The sequence below is a fragment of the Macaca thibetana genome, chromosome 15 (assembly GCF_024542745.1).
Source record: "Macaca thibetana thibetana isolate TM-01 chromosome 15, ASM2454274v1, whole genome shotgun sequence".
In the NCBI taxonomy this organism is placed as follows: domain Eukaryota; kingdom Metazoa; phylum Chordata; class Mammalia; order Primates; family Cercopithecidae; genus Macaca; species Macaca thibetana.
In genome coordinates this window covers 66,440,252-66,460,703 of record NC_065592.1, presented here as the reverse complement: position 1 = coordinate 66,460,703, position 20,452 = coordinate 66,440,252, and the positions used below count along the sequence as shown (strand labels likewise).

The window sequence follows — 20,452 nt, the reverse complement described above, 5'->3', positions numbered from 1 at the left end:
AGATGTTTTCAGTTAGTTCTCACTCTTTTGGTTTATTTTGTTTTGCTTTTTTTAAACCTGGCAAAACATCAAGTATCCTGAATAAGCTATCATCTTTATGATTTTCTCTGAGCTCTGCATGTGGTGACCTTTAATATGCAGTCTGCCCCCTTGGGCTGCAACTGGAAAGGACTTGAGAACTCTACACCAAGCAGAGTTGAGGTAGGCCACAACAAGGGTATGTGAGGTGAACAGATCTAGAACGAAGTGGGCAAAAGTATCTTACTACCTATACAAAAACTCATATATGCACAGGCAATTTATAAATATAGAGCAAGTTAGTTAACACCAGCTCTTTATTATTTATTATAGCCTAATTTTCCCCTATGTAATATTTTGCATACTGTTAATTTCAAACTGCTCTGCTATCATAACTTGAGAGCAGCAAACATATGCATCATAAAATATATTTAAATTTGGAACTGTTTAGAATTATTTCTGTTATCCTGTAACTAGAACTGTGGGATTTCTATACTGGTATGGTCCATGCTTTTGACTGTGGTTGATTTGTTTATAAGTCACCATTAATCCTGGCTGTATATTTTCACAGTTTGGGTAAACACTTCATTTGCATTAAATTTACAGCATTAATGAGATGTGAAATTTAAAATGCGACTAGAAACATAAATGATGTAAGAAAGCAGAACCAAAAAAAGTGTTTTATCACATCTGAAATCAGTAAACCAATTTAAAGCTATTAAAATAGGAATGAAGTGTCGCCTGAGATTTTAGCTTCATAACTCATCATCTTGGACTAAAATACAAATGTGAAGAGCAAAATATCTGGAAAATACGAAATCACTCAAAAACTCGAATTATATACTGCTTCTATTCTAGTTGGCTTTTAAAACAGTTTGCAGTTTTTGTCTTTGAAAGCTATAGTCTAGGAAGTTCTCAATAGCCAATGAGACTGAGAAAAATACACTTTGGCTGAAACACTATTACTCATGGATGTTATCAATATATGCTACAGAGATGGAAAAGGTCATGAGCCAATTTGAGAAACTCTGCTCAAAGAGGTGAGAAACAAAGGATCAATGAGAAAAAATTCTGGGAAATGAAATGATCAGTTTTGGTCTCAGAAATCCCGGGAGCCCCCTTCTGAGTCCGGATCTGAGAGGCAACATGGAGAAGCACGGAAGCGAAAGCGTGGCTACACCGTCACACCTGGGTGAAACTTGCCCACCTGTTGCTGATGTAGGAAGGATGGGTCTCTTGGGCTTAGTCCCACATATCGATTGGCTTGAGATGTGCCTGAGGCTGTGTAGGCTGATTAAGGAAGAACAAAAACAAAGATAAAAATTGTGAACTATCAGAACGAACACCCTGTCCATGTATAAGAAACCCAGAGAAGTGGGATTTGCAACCAAAAAAAAAAAGTGTCTTCATTTCTCTTCTAAGTAAATACCAAGTGATAGAAAAGAAATAATAATTGATTTCAAATCAACTAGTTTATTCCCCCTAAAAAATCTATCCAGTAAAGCAGATCTCATACTTCAGTGTGGGTGTCTCACACTTACATGCTGTAGTAACTGTCCTGCTGTACTTTTTCACCAGATATTAGTTGTCTAATATGAAATAATCAATGATGGTATATGATTCTAAATGTAAAGCAGACTGAAAGTCCACCAGGAAAAAGTGACAGTTTTTAATGATGGAATTTAAGCAGATGTGCTTAATGATATGGGATGGAAAATGTCTTACTTAAAAGTCTTGCTAAAAAGGAAATCAAATCTTACTATCATGAAGGAGGAGCCTATATCATGTAGAATGAATTAGCTCGGTATTTTACTTGTGAAAATGGCCTCCAGTCTGATAGGAATGTTTTTGAAAAAAATATTTCCCATTAGCACAAATACAAAAATCAATTTCTTGTAATTGATCCAGGAAGGAAGCTGATGCACCCTTTAAATAGTTGGCCACTAGGTAGTAAGTATATATGGTGACTATTCCTTATATTGTTAGAGTCTCATTTGCAAGTACTTTTTGTACAATTGCTTTTTGCTTTTTGGTAGAGAGTAAATTTTTCACATACACACACACAAAAAAAATGAATAGGGAGCTACTCCTAAAGACTTTTGTTATTTTTCACAAGGAAAGGAGTAAGGTATCATCCCAGAATTAGGCAATCCCACTGCTCCATATTACCATATATTACCTTTATTGTTGTGAAGAAAGCTACACTGTTTGGTTTAAAACCACCAGATTAATGAAGAATCCAGGCTTCATTTTAAATGGGCTGGCTTTCTAAAACCAATATATTAATTCTGCCTTGTTCACTTAAAGGACTGCAGAATTTGATCCATGGAAGCTTTTTTAGGTCAACTTTTTAAAAACAGTGAAGATGCTCACAATTCATATTTTAATTGCTCCTGAATAAGGGGCCATGCAAGGCAGTCATCAGCAACCAGTGATCCTTACTCAAGCTCCAAGTCTCTGGAATTCACCACACCTCACAGACAGCCGGAGAGGAGCCTCACCCTTACAGAAGAGCACCAAATCTATGCTGCTTTTTCTTTTCAACTATGAGGAAGAGCTTTCCTTGGCTTCTGTGTTTTCTTTAACCATACTACTGTATCAATTCAATGATCAGCCTTTTATTACTGGTGGTGCCTAGGAAACTGGAGCTACAAGCTTGTTTATAGGAAAGAAAAACTACTCACTATGTTTCTTTTATGTAGGAGTGGAAAATGGACTGATGCAGCCATCTTTATACAACCAAGATATTCCTTTTGAATATTTTGTAATTTTACTAGTCAAATCAGATCCCTTTTTGAACAACCTGTATGTAAGTATAAAAACAATTCATTAACAAACAGGCTGAGGGTACTCCCATAAGTGAGCTGTGATCATTTGGGTCTGATCCTCTCCTGAATCTCTTCTATTAATAACTTCATAAGAGTAGGCATCAGAGTTTCTAGAACTTGGTTTTGATCATTTATCCTGTGATAATCTTTCAACTACTTTAAAAAAAAATCTGTTTTCTATGTGCTTTTATTTAAATTGCTGACATTGCTTGCTCAAAGATGTCAAGACATCCACTTTTAAAATTAGTACTTAGTGTTTTGGTGACTGTAATGCACATAGCAAACTTTTAGAACAAAATAATTTTTAGATTTTCCTGAGTGGGTCGCATCCATCTGTGCATTCAGGGAAGTGTTCTAAGCATTAAGAATTACTGATGGGTATTACAAGCCTATAGGAACTTATTAATTTACAGGACTCATGAATTTTGAGAAAGAAATGCTGAATTCACTGTACAAAGTATTGTCCATTTTTCTTATAGGGTTCCTTTGTAGTCTTTTAGAAACCATTAAAAAAAAAAAAAAAAGAGCATCTTTCCAATGGCTGAGAAAGAGCCAGTAGTGCATGCCTCTGATTGTCTCTGATTCACATGGAAATTTCAAGATCATGGGGATTTTCTTGCTCTAAGAAAGAAAAATAAAATATTTGAATTTAAGATATCTGTATAATTGGTGAGGTGCAGGCTAATTCCACCAATTCCATAGCTTTATCCATTCTACTTCACCAATTTGTACATTCCAGCTCCAGCACTAAGAAGCTGACAGTTGGGTGAAACCACCTCAAAAGTAATTTCTTCTATACTTCTGAGTATTTTACATCAAAAAACAAAGGAATGATGTGGCTTGTTGGTATGTGTTAGGAAGGTTCACTGGCTAAATCTCTGACATTTAAATGTTATGTCCACACTAAAAAGCACAGTATTTGATGTACCATGATAGGTGAAATAATAAAAAGGTTTTAAAAAAAAAGGTTGCAGATAATGAAAGTACAGGTAGCTTACATGTGCCTAATACTAAGTTTTGAAATGTTCTCATCTGTTCCCAACATTATGTGTCTGTTTTTAACAATGACATAACCTACAATGATGTAAACATGCAATTACCTTACAGAGGCATTGAATCCATCTGCTTTGTGAAGGGGCTTGATTTCTATAGGAATGCTCCAATAAGCAGGAATTATCTAATCTCTCTTTGGGTGATAGGAAAACTTTGTATTCTGCGTTATGTTACTCAGTGCAATTTCAATGTATACCTTGAACAAGCAGGCATGACTTATTATTTTTGTTACAGCTGTTCACTTAAACAAATGAGCTTCTCCCTTTTCAAATATGATTCACTGACTGGAATTTGAGAAGAGAGAGCCTGTAATAGCAGGGCCACATCCATGCCTGCTGGCTCCACTTAAATGAGAAATCTCCATCTGGTCGGGTAGCTAGAAAAATTGCTGTGTTTTCCACCTTGGATCAGATATCCAATGGTGCCTTTGATGGACATTTCTCATTTCCTACAGATATACTTACTGGTTGCTGTAGGTGAAGCTGCCTCACCTTCAGTGGATGTAGTGATGGGTTTAGTATCTGTCATGCTCAGGGTCACAGGTCGCACTGCACTGGGATGGGGAGAGGGTGCCAAGACAGGAGTGAAATGGCCAGGCACTTTCCCTACTACTTGACCACTGCTGTTAGGCTACAAAACAAAAACAGAATGCCGGGTGAAGCAATCCAAAAGGCAGTCATCTTGTCCAACAAGTCCACTCAGCACACACGACTGTGTGGATCCAGCACACTGCACACAGGCGCCACACAGGCCCTCTCGAGTCGGAGTTGGAGAGGCCGGTCAATGGTTGGTAGTAATAAGGAGCAGCAGCATTTCAAAGGTTTTCATCTTCAAAGCACGTCATGGTATAGGTTAATTCCTCTTTACAGCACCCCTGAGAGCCAAGTAGACTTGATCCCTTCATGCAGTAGGACAGGAAACTCAAGTGCAGTTTTAAACGCTTAGCTCAAAGGCTAAACTGGAATTCTTTACTGAACTAGCTAGAGTTGGAACCCAGTGATTCCTTATTCTCCACTCTTCATTTTCTACAATGAGTCAGTTTTGGCTTTTAGAACACAGTTTTCACCTACATGATAATATCACTGAAACAAAGGACACAAAAATATCTAGGAGATCAAACACGTCGAATTCTGGAATCTTCACCATTTACAGTCAAGAGTCATTCTCCTGCATACAAAACTCTAGGTCTCTCACACACAGGTGTGCTCAGATGCACACATTAGGCAATTTAGATTCCGGGATCTACAGTCAACTTTTGATGATTACTAATACAAGAAGACAGAATGAGATTTAAAGCATCTGAACTTTCAGAGGTCATACAATGATATAAAATGCTGAGCTAGGTTTGTCCTTACACCTACAAATAAAAGATTTCCAAAGTAAATTAAATTGTACTGAGGGGAAGCAGAGGACAAGCAAATGAGCATTGTTATTTGAGTTACTCTTCCATCCATGGTGGTGCATGGAGAGTTACACAAAACATTTATTGTTGACATTTGTGGGAATTAACTGAGAAAATCCCCTGGGCAATGATAGAAAAGATATTATTATCTGAGTTTTAGCCCCTGGGTACAAAAATAGTTTCCGTGGTAGGAAACAAAATCCTAAGGATACACTCTTTGAAGAAATAGTGGAATATATTTTTCTAGACAGAGAATGTTATTTTTTTTTATTATACCCATGTTGGAATTCTCCACTGCATGGTGTTCATCACAATTTGCTGGGAGGCTATTCTCAGCAAGTACATAGTCTTTATAATCTGAACTGTTAAAGGCAAAAAAAAAAAAAAAATGAAGCAGAATATTTATCTAAATATCTGCACATAAATTACAAGTAGACATTTATTTAGAGAAAAAGATGAAGAGCTAATAACACTTAAATATTGTGACTTAGAGACATGAACTAAGTCTTCGGTGAGGCTCCTCAGAGGCCACATTATTTATTCTATAAAGAAAATGGACTTCTTGAATATCCTGACTATTCATCATGGGTAATTTTAAGTATTTAACTTGATGTCAGGAAAATTGACCAGAGTTTTCCAATATGGAAACCTATGGGAGAGTTACATCTTTAAACTAATTTTATTCAAAATATTCCATTGAATAGCATGACTGTCTCACTATAATTGGTGCAGCAGTAATGCAATTAATCTCAAAATTGCTGTGGGGAGGAAAAGGCATCTCAGTTGCTTATCTTAAAAATCAAAATCACTGCAGCGCTGGAGAATACTGGGAAGCAACGGCTGACTAGAGGTGAATGGTGAAGGAATACTGATTTTTTCCATTTCTAGAGCTAAAACGGTAAATACCAAGAATTCTATTTTGAAATGCAAATTAATTGGTTTTGAGTTGGAGTTAAAAATCAAAGCAAATATACTGTTCCTTAAAAAAAAATCTATAGTTAACTATAAAGACCCATTTTTCGTTTCAAAGGGAAAAAGTAGTTTGTTTCTATAGCAGACCATCCATTTCTGGTTATCTGAACATTGGAAATAAGTGCTTTAAACATTCTACCTAAGAAAGAAGACAGATCTCATTTTATCATTGGTGGTACATTCAGTGGTAAAAATGCTTCTATATACAGTGTTCACCAAAACAGTTTGAAAGTACCTACCTGGAACAAAAGCAGAATGACAATAATTTCAAGGAAATGCTGCCACCAAATATATTATCCTATCCTGCCCATTCTACAAACTTCATCTACTGGAACTGAACAACATGAATTAATAGACACTTCTCTCATTTGAAAAGAATAAAGGTGACAAAGAAAGAATTCTCAAGCCAATGCAGACAACTTTCCTAAAACTCAGGGTCAGAAGAATTGAGGGCTATTTTCTCCTTAGTTTTCTACTGGTTCAAATAGACAAAGCTACACTAAAAATTTCTATCTTTTAAGGCTGTTAACAGATGGAACTTTCATACTGTAGATAGAAAAGAGAGATGTCTGGTCTGAAGGTGAAGCTAACAGCATTAGGAAGGATTATTCTACCTTACACACGGTTCCTATTTTACAAAATCCTGAGAGATTTTTGTTGCTGTTTTTTTTTTGAGATGAGAGTAATATGCTTCTCTTAGAAGGTGATATGTATCTTGAAAAGTGAAGAAAAACTGAGAACAATATAGGCAGATTATCACCTAATATGCCCTCTTAACTTATAAAGAAATTGAAATATACGTAAAACAAGCACTGAATAATTAAAGAAATGTGTAACACTAAGGGCCTGATTTTAATTTGCATAATTTTTCCCCTAACAGTGCCTAATTAAGACATCAGTTAAAAAAAAAAAATCCAATGGAACTCTAAGATTTTCCACACTGAATTAACGTTAAGGACTTTTAATGGATGTCTTAATTAGACTTTGTTATTCATGGAAATTCTACACAAATTAAAATCAGACCTTGTGTGCACTGTTCCCAGCTGAGTCTAGCAAAATGCTCTATGGAACTGAGACTTCTGAATCCATGCGCTGACAACAAATTTTATTTCTAAACGATATACTAAGATCCCACTCTTTTACTTAGCTGTCTTTAGTACTGCAGTCATGAAAAGTGCTACAACATTTTAACATTTTCTTCTAAAATACAAATAGTAATTTTAACTTCAAATTCAAAATTCAATATTGAGTTTAATGTCTTAGTCAAACTAAAAGTAATGATAACTTTTTAAGTAACCCAAAGGGTCCTGGATATGTTGTTATTCTAAATTAAAAGTTCAGAAAGGACCATTTTGTTTCATTTTAACAAATTAAGACCAAAGGGATTTTTTTCTCACCTTTCTTTGCTAATTATAAATTGATAGACACATACTATTTACTAGCATTTTAGGAAGTGTTCCACTGTAGTAATGATAGAATGTTTGTGAAAAATCTGCAAAGTATTAAAAGGTATAATAAGGAATGGACAGGAGTCTTAGAGGTAAAGCAGCAAAGCTAAATACTAGATAATAATAACAAAATTACATTACACATTTTAGATATTACAATTATCGATAGCCCCAGGTCTGGTACAAAGACTGTCTACTTGACTGTGGAAAACGCTTAAATACCAAATCGCAATGAAGTAACCTCTTGGTAGAAGAAACCGCATGTCTGGGGGGGAGTGAGAAATGCTCATGAGTCACTACACTTACACAATGAATCCCAAAAACCACTGCACAATGTTTACAGAAAAAAAAAAAAAAGACGCTTCTAGTAATGTCACTCATTATTAAATGTAAGTCATGTCTCTACAAAGAATATTCAAGTAGTCATCAAACACTGAAAATGTTTACATTACCAAAGCTTATTTTAATACCTAATAGTTGGTCTACAAATACAACTGTAAGTTCTTTTGTGTGTGTTTATTTTAGCACATACCTTACTCCTGCCTGAAATAAGCACATTGTCTCTGTGTCAAATCAGGTATTTCAGAGGTGTGAACTCCAGCCCAGAGCTTTCCTGTCAATGTACTTTCTGCATAAACTTTCCCTTTAGTCAATGAAAATCTAAAAACATTAAACCATCTTCACAAATTTACCCTTTGGGGCAACACACTTCCTACCTGTCATTCAGCCACCTTTAAATAAAAACTTATTGAGTCACCAAGCAACTTCCTGAAGATGGATTTCAAGGCTTGACGTTCTGCCAGACACACTGTCTGACTAACCTTTGTGTCTCAGAATTAGACCTGTCCCATCTCCCTTAGGTGCTAATCTTATTTTCTCTCTTATTTTTACCTGGCTGGTTTGTGGACTGGATGGGTCATACGAAGGTACATAGTTCTTCAGAGTATCCTGAGGATTCAGGTGGGGAGGATATCTGATGGTTGGATGAGAAAAGTAGCTTGATGGGGCTGGAGGAAGGATAGCTTGTGTTGGAAATGGCAACGGTGAGGGTGGAGGTGGAGTTCGAGTTGAGATGACTGCAGAAGACAGAAAAGGAAAGATTGACTCGTCAGCTGGTTGCCTTATTGGTCCATTCTGATCCTAAAGAATGCTGTGAAACTACAACACTGGTAACCATTCATTTTTGTCGCCATGATGTAACCAAGCTCTCCTAAAACAAGTTACTTCTTCACTTTTATTCTCAACACCAGTACTGCTAACTACACAGAGACAAAACATCACTCTAGAAAAGGAACAATCTTGCTTCCTAGCTCTGTGAGTGGTTACAAAATAAGTTTCTCTTTTATAGGTTACGTCAATACTTGATAAAACACTTCTTTGAGCGTTTATATCCCATTGAAAACATATTCTTTGATTATAAAATCTTTAGGCCAGGTGCAGTACCTCACACCTGTAATAACAGCACTTTGGGTGGCCGAGGCGGGTGGATCACCTGAGATCAGGAGTTCGAGACCAGCCTGACCAACATGGCAAAACCCCATCTCTACTGAAAATACAAAAATTAGCTGAGCATGGTGGTGTGTGCCTGTAATCCCAGCTACTTGGGAGCTTAAGGCAGGAGAATCACTTGAATCCAGGAGACAAGAGATTGCAGGGAGCTGAGATCGCACCACTGCACTCCAACCTGGTGACAGAATAAGACTCCGTCTCAAACAAACAAACAAACAAACAACACTTTGTCTTGTAAGTCCAGAGCAAATCACAGCATTAAGTAGAGGGCAAAAGACCCACAAATTTTCTGCCAAACTTAAAAAGTGAAATTCAATTTCAAATAAATCATTTCCCTATACATCCTACCTGGCAGTTGTTTAGAAGGAAAGACAATAAATACAACATCATCTCATGTCATTTTTAATTGTCTGGTCATAGTATAAATGCTTATGAACATTGCAACATAGAGCTGGAAACTCTCCTAATGAAAATGTTTCTTTCAAAACCAAAAGAGCTCTATTCTGTGACTATTTTTCTTTCTACTTTAACTTTTACTATATGTTGTTTAAAAGATATTGTTAATGTAAAACCAAGAATAAAACACATATCACTGAAAATTTAAACTTTCATATAGGTAAGTATATCACTCTACCCATAAATCATATATTTTATAATATTTTTATAAAGGGAAATATTATATAAAACACATGCAATGTGGACAATGTTCAATTTTACTATAACTTTTCAACATTAGTATTCTTATAATTTATTGTTCAGTTTTTGAAATATAAATCTTAAGTTTGAAAGACAGGGAAAGAGTATAATCATGTGATCATTATCTCTATAATGTTGAGAGAAATAATCATAGAAATACAAATTAAAACTACCAACAAATATATGTAGAAGTGAAGAGTAAATGTCTTTCCATTTAATATTTCCCAATTCAAATGATAGGAAATTATAAATGATAAATATCTAATGTTTTATGAGACAACTTAACAAAGAATATGAAAAAAAATAAATTCTAACCATAACCTATAAAGGGAAATCACCTGGAATGATTTATCTCCAACTTTCAAACTATGTGGGTTGTGGGTAGGGGGACCTGTTTGTGGGATGTATTGCTTACCTCTCCCAAAAAAAACTTTTTCAGAAAATACAAGAAATTAAGAATGTATATAATAGAAGAAACATAAATTCAATTTTATAGTCGCAACTTTGTTCTCTGAATGTCCACCAGGGCACTGTTTCTGAGAATTGTCTGTATTGCTCTTACAATACAGACCCCTTGGTCTACACACAGACCTAGGGGATCAGGACCTCTAGGGGTAAGGCACAAAAATGTATGTTTTAAATAAGTTCGCATGTAATCTTCCTACATACTGAAGTTTCAGCATCCTCCATCAAATGTATGCATTTCAGAGAACAAATGCATATTTCTTAAAACTCTTTACTGAAATATTACTTTATTTAAGAAATATATCCATTTGAAAGTATCATTTAAGGAAATACAAACATCTAACAAAAACTGGGCATCTTTTACTTAGTGTCTAAGTGCTCTTAATCTCAGCTCATTTTAACCACGATTTTTGCTCACACCTGTACACAAACCCTGGAAAGATATAAACATAGTTCCATCTTGGGTCCTTTAGGTTTTGAGATTAATTTGGCCTTAACAGTTCTGGAGGAGATCTCTTTTCAACTGAAATTGCAGAAATCAAATCCGAACTCAAATCTACGGGCAACCTGACATGGTGCTTGCATGAGCTGTAGGTGGCCTGATATAACTGGGTAAAACATCGTATTTCAAACTGAGAGTAAAAATGACTACCTTTTCCATAAAAGCCATTCTAGTCCTTTAAAAATAAGAAAAGCAGGCCAGGCATGGTGACTCACGGCTGTAATCCCAGCACTGTGGGAGGTCGAGGTGGGTGGAGTGGATCACTTGAGGTCAGAAGTTCGAGATCAGCCTGGCCAACATGGTGAAATCCCATCTCTACTAAAAATATACAAAAATTAGCCGGGCGTGGTGGTGACTGCCTATAATCCCAGTTACTCGGGAGGCCGAGGCAAGAGAATTACTTGAACCTGGGAGGCAGAGGTTGCAGTGAGCCAAGATCACGCCACTGCACTCCAACCTGGGTGACAGAGTAAGACCCTGGCTCAAAAAAAAAAAAAAAAAAAAAAAAATAGAAAAAGAAAAAAAATAAGAAAAGCAAAATACAAGACAAAAAAAGTTTTCCTTTATTATGAAAGAATAAATACATACACACATATTTGTATTCTTTGCATACATTATTGCAAAGCCTTATTAATTGTCTTCTTTCCTTCAGTCTTGCTCCTTCCAATACATTCTTTATAGTGCTACGTGAATGACTTTTTAAAAATACCATTACAATCATGTAACTTCTCTGCTAAAAATATTTCAATGGCTTCCTACTGCTTCCAGAATAAAATCCCAACAGCTTTTTCAGTACACACAACCTCATGTGCTCTGCAACCGAGTCCTGGATCACTTCTTTGGCCTCATCTCTGGCCAGAAGAAGAGATTTGTGGATCCTTGGCTATATGGCAGTTCCCTGCTGCAATGACCTCTAATGCACTGATAGATGCTGTTGCCTCTGCCTCCCAATTTGCCCGTCTGCCTCCCAGTTTGCCCCTTTTCCTCCTAGTTAGCCTCTCTGCCTCCCAGCTTGCCCCTCTTCCTCCTAGTTTGCCCCTATGCCTCCCATGTTGCTCCTCTTCCTCCTAGTATGTCCCTCTGCCTCCCAGGTTGCCCCTCTTCTTCCTAGTTTATTGTTCCTTCTTGTGGTGAACTTTGCCATCACACTTCTTCAGGTTATCTAATCCTTCTTCAGGTTATCTAGTCATGTTCAGATTAGATGCCCAGCCAATGACATGGCCCCATTCTCTCCCCACTATATCCTGAACTCTTTAAGGGCAGAAAAGATCTTTTGTGAACAAGATGCCTACCACAGGTCCTAATATACAGATACAAAACAAATACCGGGTGAAGGACCAAGATGGGGGGCTCATCTAGGTCTCTCCTGTTTCATTATATAAAAATATACTGTCTACTTTTTTCACATGTTAGAAATAAGAATATTTTTATCAGGTGTCATAAATTATGGGTAATTTGACTTCTCAGTTAATTTTGTCCAAATATTCAACATTACAAACCTATGAAACAGTTATTGATTTTTTTTACCTATCTCAATGGTATAGGTAATAAATGCAAAAGTTCTTATACCACATTTAAGTTGTATAGTCCTCTCTCAATTTCATAATATTTTAATGATAGCAATAAAGGCCATGTATTTTTTAAGTATAGCACCAATAAATATCAACATATACTTACAAACCAAAGCTAATAAGGACTTTAAAAGATGTTACATTGTTTACATAAAGATTTAAAAACCAGATTTGAGTAGTTAGAAGGATGAGGAAGTGCCTAACTATAAATTTTAACCAATAACAGTTTCACTATTAACATATATATGAATATATATATATAACTTTTCCTACATAAAATGCAGTCTACTCCTCTCTAGGAATTAAGAGCAATAGGTAAAAAGTATACAGTGTTAATAATTAGCAGTATCTCATTTTTAATTTTTGAAAGATTTGATATTAACTGTTGGTTAAAGTACAAATGTCAAATATTAGATTCATTTTCCTACTTAAATTAAGATATTAGACACAATATCAAGTGTACTAGCCCAAAGGATTTGGGCATATGAAACAATTGTCAAAGAAAAGTACCTTTTATTCTCTGATTACTCTCAAATAGATAAATATCGATTTATATGTAGAAAATAACATCTACAGAAATAGTGCCTTGTATCTTAATGCCTTTAGAAATACTCTAAACTCAGCAACATACCTGAAATTCCATCTTTTCCTTAGTAAAATATCAGGACCAATCCTGAAGCTATAATAAAGACAGCTATGTACACATATTTTCCACATTCTTCGGATAACAATCTTTTTGATAAAGGCAATTTTAAAATACATATTATAAATATTATTTACTTGTAAGACTTTGAAAATCTTATTTATTTATTTAATTTTTTTTTGAGATGGAGTCTTGCTCTGTCACTCAGGCTGGAGTGCAGTGGTGTGATCTCAGCTCACTGCAACCTTTGCCTCCTGGGCTCAAGTGATTCTTCTGCCTCAGCTTCCTGAGTAGCTGGGATTACAGGCACACACCACCATGCCAGGCTAATTTTTGTATTTTTAGTAGAGACAGGGTTTCACCATATTGGTCAGGCTGGTCTTGAACTCCTGACCTCGTGATCCACCCACCTCGGCCTCCCAAAGTGCTGGGATTACAGGTGTGAGCCACTGCACCTGGAGAAAATCTTTTCTCATAAATCGAGAAGAAAAAATATTTGATCGGATTGTGCCCCTCCCCATTTGGGTTGAGAAAATATGGTTGCCATAGCTATATTTATAAACTTTTGCTCCATCCCTAAGGGTTTGGGCCCTACAGACAAGAAGGAGGCTTCTCCTCTATGCTTGAAACTCCTCACCACTGTGTGCAACTCCAGGTATTCCGGGATGGTGGTGCTGGGGGAAAGTGCTCAGTCTTGGGGAAGAATCCTGTGGAGATGCAGAGCTGAACAATGGCTTTTCAGGCTTCTTCATAGTAGTTGGAGAAGACATATCTGCGAGAAACAGAGAAAAACCCAAAGCTCTATGACCTTCTTAAGCTCTAAGGTTCATGTCAACATAATGAGAGATCTCACCTTCCAACATTTTAGTATTCTCACACTTTGGCTCTTTTACAAAATATATTCTGAATGTCAACGATCCAGCTATATTGGAGCTCTGAAACACTCGTTCAGTCTCCATGGAAGCTAGCAGAAGCTTTCATTAAAATTATCATCAGACTTGTTCCCATTACTAAATAAATCTTAAACTTCTAAAAAAAAACCCCAAAGTCTTGTTTCCTTTAGCCCCTTGGTTCACACAAAGGCCTTCTTTACCTCAGCATTTCATTCTTAAATTTATACGATTCAGAAGATTGTCTTTCGATCTGGCGACTACACTGTGAAAACAGAGGGCAACTGGTGCAAATGTGAAAAACAACCTTCAGGTATGTTGGTCACAATATTACTGATTTCACAGCTTTTATGGGAAACTCATTCAATTGGTTAGCAAAAAAATACATTCCTTTATTTGCTCTTTCTGCAAACGTTTACTGGGTTTCTCTATTGGCCCGCGAAAATGAAGATGTTAAAGAAATTAAAAGTAATTCCTGCTCTAGGGATGCTCACTGTTGGTGAGGAGGAAAATGATGAGAAGAAAACGGTTGTGAACAGTTGAGAGGTACAATGTGTGTTGAGAGCATTTGCTGTTACATCCCCAGCTGCGATGTACAGGACAGAGATCGTCTCAGTCTCCCCAGGATGACGAAGGTATTTCCCATTGGCATCATTTTCAAAATGTGAATGGGGATGACATTCTCAGAGAGGAAATGCTCAGAAAAAAAAGATGGCATAAAATACACAAGTAAACAGTGTGTGGAGTGGTGAAAGATGAAGAAGAGGAGCAAGCCTCTGGCAGGTCCCACAGGCTGTTGGGTCTCCAGCTTCCTGTACAAACATCTGAATGCTTACCCTCATGGGAGAAACACCATAGATGGGTGAAACATGATCACAATGACAGCTTAGAGCAATCCCCCCAGAAACCACATGGAGGGTGGACTGGCCAAAACAGAGACAGAAATCATGAAGACCACTTTAGAAGACAGATTCATCAATACATTCATTCCATAAATATTTGTTCAAGACCGAATTTATGCCACACACTGTACTAGCCTGGGACACAGTGGTGAACTGGACTCACTTTCGGCTCCTTTAAAGCTTAAAATCTAGTGAGGCGATATGACAAGTAAGAAGGAATTGCAAAAGGTGATGTGATAGGAAAATAATTCAGAGATTTCAGGCTTCCTTCATTCATTCTTTTCATAAATATTTAATACTGCCAAAAGATAGATCATGAGAGCTTGAAATAAGAATCATGATAGAGCTAAAGCAATAAATATTTTAACAGGATTCACCCAATTAAATTATTAAGTGATGTAGACTGTTACCATCTTAGTTGACTAAGAGACTATACCATGCAGTTTGTTGGAATAAATAGGGAGTTTAGAGATGTGCCTTGCTTTTAACATCTTGAGTTATGTTGACTTTAATGGAAGTTTATCAACTTATAGTAAAATGTTATAAATTTGTATTTTATTATAAAAAATGTTAACTGTATTCACAAGTAGACAGAATTGTAATGAATCCTCATGTACCAATAACCCAACTTCGGCAATGATCAACTCATAACAAATCTTATTTCATCTTTATCCCTATCTACACTTTCTTTCCCTGTGGTACTTTGAAGCAAATCCCAGATATCATACAATATTGCTTCTAAGTATTTCAGCATGTATCTCTAAAAGAAAATAAATCTTTCTTAAAAGAAAAAAAAACTGTATTACACATCAAAATGTACACAATTTGCACTTTTGAGTTTTTTTGAAATCAGAAAAAGACCTTATGGTACTATTAATATAAGAAACTAATTATCACTACATTTTACCATTTGAAAAATTCTGCTAAAGGCATTCATAAAATTAAATATGCATTTTTCAGTATGGTGGCATTTAAAGGATGAATATACTACTGTAAAGGCAGTAGACATCACAGTCTACAAAAAATGCCAGGCGTATTTGTAGCTGTAAGCTACAATTTGTGACTAACTGGCTGTCGTGAATCTATCAGAACTTTGATGAGTCAGAGAACCATTTCAGTATTTCTTTTTCAAAAAAAAACAGAAATAAATTGTTCATAAAACCACAGAAATTAAGGCCACTATAAAAAAAAGAAAAAAATTTTAAACCACGGCTTAAAAAATAGACAAAGGAAGTTCATTTCAGCTATCTTCAAGATGCCAAAAATAATACTTAATTTTGCTTAAGAGCTATGTGATTTCAAAAGGTAATACTACAAATACAGACTTTTAACTAATGGATGTAAAATCATAGACATACAGTATTAGAAGTGGAAAGAACCTCTATTTTGTCTTTTTTGTTACAGATTATGCAATAACTTTCCATTCCAAACTTTTAATTTAAAATTGACTGTTAGAAAAAGAAACTGGAAACTTTTTATTGACACTCTTCTGCTTTACCTGTGTCTAATATAAATTTCAAGTAAAACGTAACTGGTAAATCAGTTTCTAAAAGTTCCATAGAATAAATAATAAAGCATAACTATACATCATTTTAAAATAATTTAGGCCAGGTGCGGTGGCTCACGCCTGTAATCCCAACACTTTGGGAGGCCGAGGTGGGTGGATCGCCTGAGGTCAGGAGTTCGAGACCAGCCTGGCCAACATGGTGAAACTCCGTTTCTACTAAAAATACAAAAATTAGCTGGGTGTGGTGGTGGGCACCTGTAATCCCAGCTACTCAAGAGGCTGAGGTAGGAGAATTGCTTGAACCTTGGAGGCAGGTATTGCCTGTCAAGATAGTGTCATTGCACTCCAGCCTGGGCGACAAGAGCAAACTTCTGTCAAAAAAAAAAAAAAAAAAAAAAAAAATTAATGTGACCACAGCTTGAGAAACAGAACAGTGTCACTCTAGGTATGTCGTTTCTGGAGAAGAGGATCAATTAATGCAATTGAAACTACTGTAACTATATCAGACTTTTCATTAAACTCAGTCAAATTCATGGGTCTCCTTTTGTAAAGGGCACATAAATCAAGGGTGTTTATATAGAAGTTGAAGATGATTATGTAATTTTTAATGTAAATTATATAAATTTTAAGAAGCAAAACATTTGTATCTTCTTAGCCAAAATGACACACTTGTTTTTACTGAGTAATTATTATGGGTCCACTTATTTTTTCAATTCTTTTTTGGGCATACACCTAATAATAGTGGTACCTTCATAGAGGATTGATTATACAGACCAACACAGAAGAAACAGAATAAAATTTGCTGTTCAAGCTGCAAAAGGAACCACAAACTCTTTCCTTAAACAACAAAAGTAACTTATAATAGTAAATACAAGAATGGGAAGGTTTACTGACCAAACTGAAAGGATTTGCTTTAGAAACAGGTGAAGAACGGCAGTATCAGAATATAGGTTTAATTGCCTTTGTTTTCTGATTAAATGAAATTAATTCTTGGCCCATTAATAAAAATATACTGTTACACAGCACGCAGAAGGCACTATGCTAAGAGCTTAGGAGGATACAAAAGTGAATCCCTTCTCAAAAACAAACAAACAAACAAACAAAAAACAAAGAAAAACCCTCTCTAGACTAGAAGGGGATATAAAAGATCAATTATCTGGGGAAAATGTAAGGATACAGCTTCTAGCTAGTACATTTTAATCATGAACCAAACTGGTATTATTTTAATTTTAATTTTATTTTGAATGTCCACAGTCTAAAAGACTCATGCCAAGGTGAACAATGATATTGTTTCTATGTTTAATGTGCTCATATGCCATAAAAAAAGTTTGACGAATGAATATATAGAAGAGATACCTTAAAGTGACCTTTCTGTGAAGAAAAACAAATGCCACGCTTTTCACAATCTACTGTCCCTCAAGCAGAATAATACATAAAAAGATTAACTTGAATAATAATGCATACATAATAATGCATAAGTTGAATAATACATAAAATAAAGAAACTGAAAAGAGATGCAAGATGATAGGCAAAGGATTAGCTGATGTTTCTATTGGTGGAAGGGAGGCAGGAGTTGCTGGTAGCTGATGAGGAAGAATTAGAGGCCAGTGATGGCTTGAAATCAGACAAAACAATTTAAATTTGATTTAGAAAGTAATAATTTATAAATCAATTGATTTTAGAAGAAAAAGCTTTCCAAAAAATTGATTTCTTTTTCTGTTCTCACCACCCTTTTCACTTGTACCTGGTTGGACCAAAAATTTTCTTCCTAGTCTCCACCAGGCCTTCCTCACCATGGCATTTTATAAAAACCAGCAGCTGGCATCGTATCCTTCAAACAGTATCTTTCTCATTGCAAGATCTACCACAGTATATCACATTTTTAAATAGCTCTTTTTCTTTGTTATTCCATTTTATTCAAACTTTAGTGAAGCTAATTTTCTTATGGCTTCCTTTAGGAGCAGAAGAAATATGTTTTTAACTCTGTGCCATCCCTGGTCTGTGACATTCCCTTGAACTAGAAAATGAGGCATTTCCACTCTCCTTATTCCACCCATAGAACAATGTTTTATCCACTGAACAAACTTATTTTCTCCTTAAGTAATCCCTCTTGGAAAACTCTGAGTTCTAGATTTCATTAATGATCTTTTGTTTGTATCTTATATTACTTGATGGATTTTTCATTGTTATTTACTTGTATCCACTGAACATACTTTTTTAAAAAAGTTGACTAATGGCTTACCTCCTAAGGAACATGCTTTTATCAAATACACAAAAAGATGTAGAGGCTGGAAGAATATGCTACTTGGGAAGAGAATGAAAAAAAAAAGTAGAAATGAAAGAAAGAAGAGGTAAAGCAGGCACTGTGTCTAGGCAGCTTATTTTAGAATCTCTTGCATGTGAAAGAAACTGTATTATGAAGTGATGACTAGTAGTGCAGGATGAGAAAAATAACCATAGCCAGCATATCTTAAAATTCATGTTCCATGAATAAATATCACCAGATGAGAAGTAGTTGACTATAAAGCAAAGAGAAAAGAAAATCAATCATTGAGATTCTAATAAGTGTGAGGAACTATGGCTAAGCATCAAGATGCTAAACAAAAGCACTTGGTTCCTGTCTTGGTGATGCTTTAGTAGAGAGGGCAGAAATTAAAGACAAAATTACATTAAATAATTGCAATCATAATAATATTGGATTGCAGAAATAATTCTTCTTAATGACAGATTAGAGAGAATAATTTTTTAAAAAAGACTCACACTGATGGTGTTATTCTTCATTGTGTACACCCACGTTTACATTTATAACTGGAAAATTAGCTATGACTGTAGAAACTCATCGTGTAGTTGAATATGTAATAAAAGATCGCCATGTAAGAAAAAAGTTCAAGTAGGCTACTGATAAAGTTGGTTCATTTATTCTTAAGCATCCCTTTAAATAAGTATTTTGCAAAATCAAATTATCATGATTTTTCCTGACCATACTATATATATTTTTGGCATTGTAGCATATATACCTCCTGGGCCTTGATGTGTCATTTATTTCACAGCATCACTTCAAAGAGATAAGGGCTTAAGCAAATAAAGAGTTAGATCAACTCATCTCCCAACAAGGTAATTTCATCTACAAAGGAAGAGAGTCACTGTGAAACACAGCGTATGTACTCGACTCATCGGCAGCTTGCACAAATGGCGCTCCAGATGTATATCTGTTCAAGTCAGCCCAAGGCAACAATTTTGATCAATTCTAATGTGATAAAATGCTGCAGGGAAAGTGTGCAGAAACGTGTTTACGTCAGCCCTTAATTAAACTGTTGTTCACTTCCAAAGAACCTTAGGAAACACTAATGAGACATGAGTTTTGGCAATTTCTTCATCAAAGCAAAGACCCCTTCCTCAGTCTGTAGCAGCCTGTCATCCAAGTCGCTCCCGGGATAAATGTCACATGGCACTCCAATCAGTTAGCCACCTGTTAGTAGAACTTCACTGAAGTCAACTAGTGATCTAGGGCAAGCTCAAACAGCCACCTTAACACCTGCCTGTCTGGGACACCTGCTCCTTTTTCACATATAGTAGAGCAATATGTTAGCTTTTCCAATATGCTCGAGTAGATTAAGGTTACAAATCAGACTTCTAAAGCCTACATAGAAAACATATCATTTTCTTTTTTGAAAAATTTCTTTTCTTCCCTATAGTAACACAATTTTTAACAATTTCAAATTAATTATGTAAGAACACACAAGAATTCTTGAATTTCTGGAAGCTATTATTTTCAGCATACCATATCACTAAATTAAAATGTATTAACTGTGCCAGGCCTAGGATTTAGGCCTGTTTCTAGGATAGAATAGTCCTATTTCTATCTGGTTAACAAAGAAGCAAATTGCTTCAAAATGTTTTAAAAGTCCAATTCTTTTACATATTCCTAAGTTGTCTTCCTTATTTGCATGTCATACTTGTAACTTGTAAACAAGTCTAAATGAACCCTATAGATACAAGTCACCATTTGCTGGCTACTTTTATTCTCCGGTATTTAATGTTAAGGT

At 35.6% G+C, this 20,452-nt stretch overlaps 1 protein-coding gene across 16 annotated transcripts in view; it reads right to left on the bottom strand.

Annotated features, from left to right (window-relative positions):
- NFIB (nuclear factor I B) overlaps window positions 1–20,452 on the bottom strand; it is a 242,657-nt gene that overhangs the window by 29,509 nt on the left and 192,696 nt on the right. For 6 of the 16 annotated variants that reach the window (XM_050759591.1, XM_050759597.1, XM_050759590.1 and 3 more), the window contains 2 exons: window positions 13,745–13,879; window positions 8,613–8,797 (listed from right to left, as the gene is read on the bottom strand). In XM_050759591.1, coding sequence (XP_050615548.1) covers window positions 8,613–8,797; window positions 13,745–13,879 — 320 coding nt within the window. Of the gene's footprint in view, window positions 1–1,225; window positions 2,822–4,363; window positions 4,530–8,612; window positions 8,798–13,744; window positions 13,880–20,452 lie in introns of those variants that run through there. The other 10 variants (XM_050759586.1, XM_050759584.1, XM_050759588.1 and 7 more) reach the window with 5 other exon arrangements.